The sequence below is a fragment of the Pundamilia nyererei genome, unplaced genomic scaffold (assembly GCF_000239375.1).
Source record: "Pundamilia nyererei isolate P.nyererei 1_Seehausen unplaced genomic scaffold, PunNye1.0 scaffold00366, whole genome shotgun sequence".
Lineage (NCBI taxonomy): Eukaryota > Metazoa > Chordata > Actinopteri > Cichliformes > Cichlidae > Pundamilia > Pundamilia nyererei.
The window spans coordinates 63,160-72,201 of NW_005187767.1; the positions used below are offsets into that span (position 1 = coordinate 63,160).

Below are 9,042 nucleotides of genomic sequence, written 5' to 3' on the forward strand. Positions count from 1 at the left end.
CTCATGCAAACACACACACACACACACACACACATACACACACACACACACACACACACACACTCATTTTCATATCTTCGTGAGGACATCTCATTGACATAATGCTTTCCCTAGTCGCTTACCTTAACCATCAAAATTGAATACCTAAGCCTAAACCTAAACATAACCAAATTGTAACCCTGATACTAAAACCAGACGTGTTTGGAAACACACGTTTGCTTTCAGAGCAAATCTTTGGCCTCCACTGCAAACTAAATAGGATAAAAGCTTTTCCTGAAGGCCGCGGGTTTCTGGCGCCCTCCAGTGGCCACCACATTATCACAGAAGGAGAAAAAATAATACACTCATGCACAAAAGAATGTGTCACAAAAAATGCCTTTTACACAGATTGCAAAACAGAGACCACCTAATATCCACAAACTTGTAGTCTTGCTGTCGCTCTGTGGTCATATAGACTGTACAGGGAGCCATCTCATGATGAAATTTCAACATGATTACAGATTACAGAACAAAACTTCACACGGAGGAGTTTCAGTGATTCAAACATCTTCATCCAGCAGGACTGTTCTGTGTTTGACATCCTAATCAGTTAATCAGTTCCACTGGGAAAACAGATCTCTTAATTGATTCTTTCTGCTTGTGGTTAGGGTTAAAGGTCAGACACTCTGTAGAGGAACTGGCTGGTGGCTGGAGTTATTACAGTGAAATCTGGGTAGTGATGATGATGATGATGGTAGGCTGCTGCTTATGTATAAAACACAGACATTTATTTCCAGTCTTATTAAAAGCGGCACGAAGCCCATTCTGTCATTTCTGTGGTATGAAAAGTTCCCCCGGACAAACAGAAACACCAGCAGTGTCACTCTGGGAGAATAAAACTTGTCGGTGAAACCAAATATAAAATAAACACTGTGTCACTGCACTCCTTCTACGTTACACAAATGACTTTAATTAAGGATGCTTTGAGCTGGAAGACTGAAACATTCCCATGATGCTTGAAGTTGTTTTTTTTCTTCCTCTATGGAGAGATGTTTTGGAGTACACGTGTCTCCTTGGTTACAGGGGTGAAGAAGTGAACTGATTCTCAGTTGAAAAAAAAAAGTGGTCTGAACGCCGTGAGAAGGACACAGTTTCCGTGACTTCCAAAGACACACTGAAGCCCGCACAGTGGATGTGTGTTAATGAATATCAAATTATCTACAGATCGCCTCGCGCGCGTCGCCGTGTTCATGCTTTTATGTCCAATTCAGTCTAATCTGAACGATAAAAACACAAATGTGTGAAACCAGAGAGCCTTGGCAATCATGGCCCACATCACGCGTTCTCTACGTCAGCAACTGCACGCACACACGCACACACACAGACACGCACACATTCGCTCCGTGTGCAATGCTGCTGCTGCACGATAAAACGTGGTCGGTACCGGGATGATGGACCATCGATCCGAGGGGAACTGGGAAGAACCGGGAAACCATGGCAACGGGATTTTGGGGTTGAGTGACGCAGGCGGTCGATAAGGGTGGGTTCAGGCAGCGCGAGGACCAGACATCCGCGGATCGATTGTCACAGGTACTGATAGGTGAACCGGGCGCGCTCGCGCGTGTGTGTGGCAGCACAGAAGCTGTCATCAGTCTCCATATTTCGGTAAGAACCCGAAGAGCAGCTCGTTCTCCTCACAGCTGCAGGCAGATGTTCGAATAATCAATCAGTTTCTGTCTGTGTGGCTCAACTTTTAACGTTCTTTTACGTTTCACCTGCTCGTGTAATAACTGGGAATGAGCCCGCAGCTGTAATCTAACAGCTGGACACAGAGTGGGCGGGCTGGTTAAACCCTGTTCAGTGTTCATACTTTATGCTGCAGGTCATTCGACAGTCTTTTCTTTGATTTGTGCTCAGGTCTCATTTTTTTCAATTCATAAATTAAAGTTTTCTCGTGTCACAAATCAAACTTTTCCAAAATAGTTCTGACCAATCTGTCATTTGTTAGTGTTGACTTTTTTTTTCTAAAAGCTTTGATTTTACATCATTGTTAGTTTTTTTATGTTTACATTTTATAATGATACATTATAGCAACATTTTCTTTATATTTTTCACGTTTTTTAAAAAATATATTTACATTTTATATTTTTTTCATCACAGAACAAATTTTACTTAATTTCTTATTTTGACCTTTCTTTGTAATGTATTATTTTATTTATATTTTAATTAATTAGACTGTTTTGCTTACCTTTTCACTTATTAGGTTAAACGTTTTAAGTTTTAATTTTCCAATTTTGACATTTTTGCGTCATAATTTGACTCTTTAGAATAGAATAGCCTTTATTGTCATTGTACAGAGTACAACGAAATTGGAGTGCCACTCCCTTGGTGCAAGATTCAATAATAAAAATAAATGTAAAATATAAAAAGTAAAATAAAACAATCACAAGTACTCAAACAATAGTAAGTACGATATATACAGGATAGCAGCATTAATATAATGACAGTATGAATAGCAGCATAATTAGTTGCATAATTTAGACTTTTTATGTCAAAATATCTCAAAATTCTAAGTTTCTTAGTGGTTAGTTCTTAAATGTATACTTTTCTTTCAGTTTCAGTTTTCATTTAAAAATGTTGCTGTATGTTTAAAGCTTTAATTTTTCTGATCACTTTTACGTTTTATCTCATGATTTTGATTTGGCGACTCAAACATTTTGGTCTGTTAAGCTGGTGTTGGTCTGAGTGACATAAATTTAATCATCAAAGGCCTCCACACCAATTTGTTTGTGAGTGTATGGACATTCAGTAACTGCATAAGTCCCTTAAAACAAATGTAAAAACTGAACTGTGAACAAATCATCCTCTGTGGCACACAGAGGATGATTGTAGAGCATATTTGTGCTGCTTAAAGCACAAATCTGCTCTTCTTCTGTATTTGTATAAGCTCTCAGGCGAGTCACTGTAATGCAGCAGCCCCTCGCTGTAGTCCTTACCAAATAAAAACTCCTGAATGAAACATGGAGGGCATGGAAAGAGGAAGAGGAGGCTGAAGTAGGCGAACACAGAGACTCCACGCCCCAGACGTTTCTTTCTTCCTGCTCATCCATGCGTGCTTAAATTCCTCTGCACGGGTCGGAGCAGCGGCGTGAAAGATTGCTGCCTCACAGAAACAAACACACACATGCGCCCCACTAACATCAGACCCAACAGCTCGCCACAGGACACGCATGTGATGCTCCAGCATGGATCCGGCTTATCCGTGAAGAATAAATCAAACACACGTGTTCTGCTGTCTTTAATGTTCAGGTCTGAGCCTCGTTACATCTTCATCTGCATAGAATCAATTATGTAGAGCTCACACGCACTCTGACCCAGTTTTCACTCCGGTTTACTCTGTGTGTTTCTTCTTCTACTCTTACTATCTTGTTGCAGTCTCTTTGTTTTTCTCTAATGAGCTCATATCTTTTCTTCCAGGTCTGCTGCTTCCTCGTGAATCATGTCTTCCTCCTCGTCCTCCTCCTCTTCCACGGAGCTGCCCTACTTCTGTCCTCGTTGCGGTGATGGGTTTCGGTTCTCATCTGTAGCTGAGCTCCGGGCGCACCTGGTCAGCCGACACACCTATGAGACCCTGCTGGTGCTCTCCCAGGTAACCAAGCAAATGATCATTTTCACGACTGGTTAACTGCTAAAGTACTTTTGTTGTGGAAGATTTCATGATATGTGACAAACTAAAGAGATCTGAGTTTACTGTCATGTGGAACAAAGAAATAATGTGTCCTCCCAGAGGCCACATCGTGGAAACGATTGCAATTTGGACACATAATAATGGATCTGATTGGGAAATCTGTCTGACATCACCCGGTGAATACGGAATATGGATGGAAAGCAGCTATATGGAGCTACAGAGACTCATTAGTTACTCTACATTAAAACAAACTGATGTTGTCTGTTTCATTTTTCAGCCTCTCAGATTTAAGATTTTCTGTTTCTGTTTGACACCTGCTGGTAATGAAGCTAGCCAACAATACATGACTTTGGTAGCTTTAATTTCCTAGCAAACATGGTTGAATTCCCAACATAATCTGCCTGGTCATAACTGATCATGCTAGGACTGCAAAAATAAACCATAGATCGATGGATGTTCGTGCTGTTTGCACACAGAAGTGAGGTCGTGTCAGACCTTAGAAAGGGAGAAAAACTGACCAGATTATTGCAACGAAGAAAATAAGTGGCTGTGTCTGACAGTTAATCTGGTTAGTGCATGGTTTGTGAATAGAAACAAACACAGGCTTTTATTTTTATTTTTCTAAATAATTAAGACTCTTAAACTGTTTAGATTTATGTGAATTCTGTCAAGCATCACCTCTCTGATCCTCATGTCAGCATCATAAACTCAGGGATGTAACTAATATTGTGAGTTTGAGACACCCATGAAATTTATACCAGTGTTATTTGTTTCTTCTCCTTCATTTTATTCAGAATATTTTAGTTCTTTGCATTCTAAAAGCGGTGCAGGACACATTTGAAGACACCGAGACAGTGGTGGTAGGAGTGGCAGGGGGGTGGAACCACATTAGGGTTTGGCTTTACCCCCCCTTACTTAGAGTTATGATAGACAGGTAGAGGAAGATAGAGGAAGTCAGACGGGAGTCTCTGTGGACTCTGATGTTTGCAGATGACACTGTGTTCTATAGTTTGAGCAGGGAGAGGTGGAGGTATGCTCTGGAGAGGAAAAGATGGTGAAGGTGAGTCAACCATCCAAAGCAATAGACAGTGCACAAGAGCGATGAGGAAGAGAGTGCAGGTAGGGTGGAGTGGGGGTAGAGTGTCAGGGGTAATTGGTGAATGAACGATAGCAGCAAGAGTGAAAGGAAGATTTACAGGATCGTTTGGAGACCATTGAGATGATCCAGATCTTCCACCTGTAACTAATTAATTTTTTTTAATGTGACCAGCCCTTGAACTGCGTTACCAGTGCCAGTATTAACTTTGTCTTAATGTTTCAGGCTCGGGTCAGAAGCTCCAGAACCAGTTCTCTCCTCCCACTCCCTAGCCCAGCTGTATCCCAAAGTCAGAGCACTTCTCTGGACATGGAACATGAAAGCCTGCCCCTGCCACTGGCCTGCTTGGATCTCGCCTCATCATCTGCCTCCGTCCAACTGCTCAGGGAGATGTTCGGTGCTTCAGATTGCCCTCTGCCTTCCTCTACGGTACATTCAGAAGGCCCCTCCACTGCTCTGGCCCTTCCTGGATCTGTGGATCTTTTTGCTGGGAAGAACCTTGGAGAGGTGAGGGTCCAGCTAGGCTTGGTGGAGATTGGGCTGGAAGAGCGACTGGGGCTCGGGCTGGATCATAAAATCGCCCGGACTTTCGCGGAGGTTGAGGAGAGGGTGAACCGACGCATGGCCCGACTGAAAGTGGAGCTACAGAGGAGAGAGATGGAGCTACAGCGGGCGAGGCGAGACAAGGAACGACTCAGGAGTGAGAAACAGGAAGTGGAAGAGAAAGCAGCCTACCTGTCCCGACAGGTGGGTGGGGCTTTAAGCAATGTTTTAAACACGATTTTGAAGTCGTTGTATATTCACTGTTCTATTTTTGCATTCCTGCAGGTCTCAGCTGCCATGGAGATGATGGAGAAATTAAAGAAAGATCTTACAGGGAAAGAGAAGGAGCTGAGCAAACGACAACAGTCAGTATCTGGAAGTTTAGTGGATAAAACTGTGTTTTCAGGATTTATTTTCCCTCTTTTTATGGAACAAGACATTTTTAGATGAAAGTTTTCTTCATTGCACCATTGTTGTTATTCATTTATGATCAGCCACTTTTCTATGTTCTATGGACTAGTCATCACAATAACAATGGTAAAAAGTTTAACATGTTCACGTATTTATTTTAAATAGTGTACATTTTTTAACTTGTTCTGTAAATAGACAAGGTTGAAAAGACTAAACAGCAGTTTAGGGCTGCAGTTCCCCTATTGTCCACTTGGGGCAGGGTGTAAAAGTAAATGAGTGCCCATAGACTTCCATGTTAAATTTTCCAACTTTACAGCAGAAATAAACATGTCTGCAGCCTGCTACAAAACCAGTTTCTGTTGGGTGTTTTAATTTGTTTATATCACACCTTTTTATTTTGTATGAAGGACTAAAGTTTGGAGTCCCTTTCCGATTTATCACCAATAAAATGACCAAGACATCCATAAATTCTTCTGAAAATTATAGAAAAAAAACACTTTTTCTTAGTGTAGCGCTTACCTAAATCTTACCGAGCTTTAAAGCTTCCTCTAGTACTACACTCATCCAGTAATAGATCTCCAAGCACTGCAGGCAGCAACTGCTGAGGTTGTTTTTGGCTAATTTTACTCAGCCCTCAGTGGCAAACTTGAACTCTGGTGTAGAATGTAAGGCAAGTATGTGGAGGTGAATGGGGTCAGATTTAAATACCAAGTAGGAAGTGCTTGGGCATTAAAATCAGGAAATCTGGCAGCAGTAGATGCAGTGTGGCAGAATTTGTCGTGTGGTCAGTTTTTGTTTGTGGAAAATGAAACACTAATAGCAGAAGCAAACAGCATGTAATGTAATATCATGGAACTACAGCACGCTGAGCACAGAAACACGGTGCACAGGCAGAGGACACGTCATGTTTAATCTGCCTCACTCTGTGTTTCTCTCTGTCTCTCTCTAACACACACACACACACACACACACACACACACACACACACACACACACACACACACACACACTCTGCTGCGGTTTGCTGGGATGATAAATGTAAGATGACAATGAGGCAGAGCAGCCCGAGGGTGTGTATTTTTGGGAGGTCACTCGGTTTGTTTTGCGTGTTTTTTGTGCCGTCTATCTTATTTAACTTATTTATCATTTGGGTCACTGAATAATGTGTACATTCTGAACTGTGTGTGTTTTTCAGGGAGATGGTGGACATTGAGCATTTTTTGAGGGAGACGGCAGACAAAGAGGCCGAAGCCAAATCCAGGCTGCAGGTGATGCAGGAGATCTTCTGTTGTTGGTTCATTTGTAATTAAACTCTGGGTGGTTTATTTTGATTTGTTTGACAAGAGTGATGCGTGAGATTAATCTGACCCAGCTCACACAGGGTAACCCGACAGTTTTTATAGTGGGGTTGGCCAAGATGAGGCTGTTATTTACACATGAAACTACGTATTGGAAGGGGGCAAGTATGCAGCATGTGACCTCATCTATGAAATAATCCTTTGTCATTCAAAACCTGTAAAGTTTTATATTATACTTTATATTTTAACTTAACCTTTTCTTCCCACATAGTTTGGTTAGATTTTTAGATTAGAGTTTGGGTCAAAATCATACAGTTCATGTACAAGAACGTGTTCAGATTCCAGAGAGAAAACACTGGGGCAGAGTTAATATACAAAAAGCGAGCTTTTGTTGTCAACTTAAGAAAACTCCTGCAAAATGCACAGATGTTAATTCTATTGCGAGTAAAATATGTAAGTATCTGTCATAGGACTCCTTTCAGGCCTTAGCGTCATCCACGCTGTTTAGTCTGTGGGCCCACAAACACTGTTGTCACTCAAACTAGAACTGTAAACAATTTTAAAACACATCCATTGAAATTGGATCTTAACTCACACTGAGTTAAGAGACCCACAATGAACATGAGGAACACGGGGGTGCACATGCAGAGCAAACAAGAAATTTAACTGACACGAGTGCAGATAACAGTGCACACACACAGTGAAACTAATGCGAGTGGCGTGAACAATCACAAAGGAAGGAAAACTACAAGACATTCACAAAAATACCCAAAATATTCGATTTCAATAACAAACCCAAAAGTGACTCATCAAACATGCTCTAAGGCAAACCCTGCCTTGTTTGCCTCGTCCTCTTCCCCTACTACAGCTTTCCAGCCAGTCCTGGGTCTGTCCCAGAGCCTCCTCTCAGTTGGACATGCCCAAAACACCTCACCCAGAAGGGTCCCAGGAGGCATCCGAGTCAAAGGCTAACTCAGTGTGGAGGAGTAGCGGCTCTACTCAGAGTACCAACCAAACAGCAGAGACCCTAAACCTCATTCTTTCTGTCACTACCCAGAACCTGTGGCCACATGTGAGGGTGGTAATGTAAAACAACAGCTTTACTTTCATGCTCAGTTCTCTTTTCACCACATCAGACCGGTACAGGGTCTGCATCACCACAATGCCACACCAGTCTATTCATCAATCTCCTGCTGCTTTCTTCTCTCACCCATTAACGAGACCCCGAGATACTTGAACTCTTCCACTTGGGGTAGCGATCATTTCCAACCTGTCCTCAGACTTTGAGGTCCAATTTCCTGATCCATGCTGCTCATTGTTCAATAAAGCCATCAGAACCAGACTGTCCAGAAATGTCCTGGTGAAGTCCAAAAGCCACTGAGCACAAGTCTGTCTTATTGTCTTGGGCAAACGCCCACATATTCCTGAATATCCTTGAGAAGAGCTGGTCCAGTGCTTCCTGACTAGGATGAAAACCTCATTGTTCTTCCTGAAGTGTAACTAAAGACAGCCTCTCTTCTCAAGGACATTGGCTGCTGGCGATGCTAAGGACTGTAGAGCTGGAATGAGATATTCCACTCAATTCCGTTTTCTTTAGTCATGTCTTGGTGCTTCATAGTGTAAGAGAACCTCTTACAACTTCATGTTAGTTCATGATTGTGGGGTGTGTTAGTAATTCCTATCAAAAACCTTTGGTATTCAGATGCAGCTTACAGTAAACATACAGAAGTCAGCAAATCTGATAAAATCTTTCTGTTGTGGTGCTTCGCTTGATTACAGATGTTCATTGAGACCCTGCTGGAGCGAGCAGATTGCGCAGAGAGACGGCTCCTGATGCTTGGCTCGCACGAACATCACAACCTCTTCCCAGACAGTGACGGGTACGCATACACCGAGCCCTATTTGCTCACTGAGGTTTACGAACCTACACGGAGCCAAGGGGGACGCAGTCTGGATGGCAGCACTGATGACATCATTGCAAATAAGATGCAGGAAACCATTGGAAACAGGGTGGGAAATACAAACAA

At 42.3% G+C, this 9,042-nt stretch overlaps 1 protein-coding gene across 1 annotated transcript in view; it reads left to right on the forward strand.

The window, feature by feature from the left end:
- Positions 1-1,383: 1,383 nt before the first annotated feature.
- LOC102206660 (F-box only protein 41-like) overlaps positions 1,384-9,042 on the forward strand; it is an 8,752-nt gene continuing 1,093 nt past the window's right edge. Inside the window, exons 1-6 of the mRNA XM_013915798.1 lie at positions 1,384-1,569; positions 3,457-3,628; positions 4,989-5,510; positions 5,592-5,671; positions 6,913-6,985; positions 8,795-9,025. Of these exons, the coding sequence (XP_013771252.1) occupies positions 3,479-3,628; positions 4,989-5,510; positions 5,592-5,671; positions 6,913-6,985; positions 8,795-9,025 (1,056 nt within the window). The 5' untranslated portion in view covers positions 1,384-1,569; positions 3,457-3,478. The remainder of the gene's footprint in view (positions 1,570-3,456; positions 3,629-4,988; positions 5,511-5,591; positions 5,672-6,912; positions 6,986-8,794; positions 9,026-9,042) is intronic.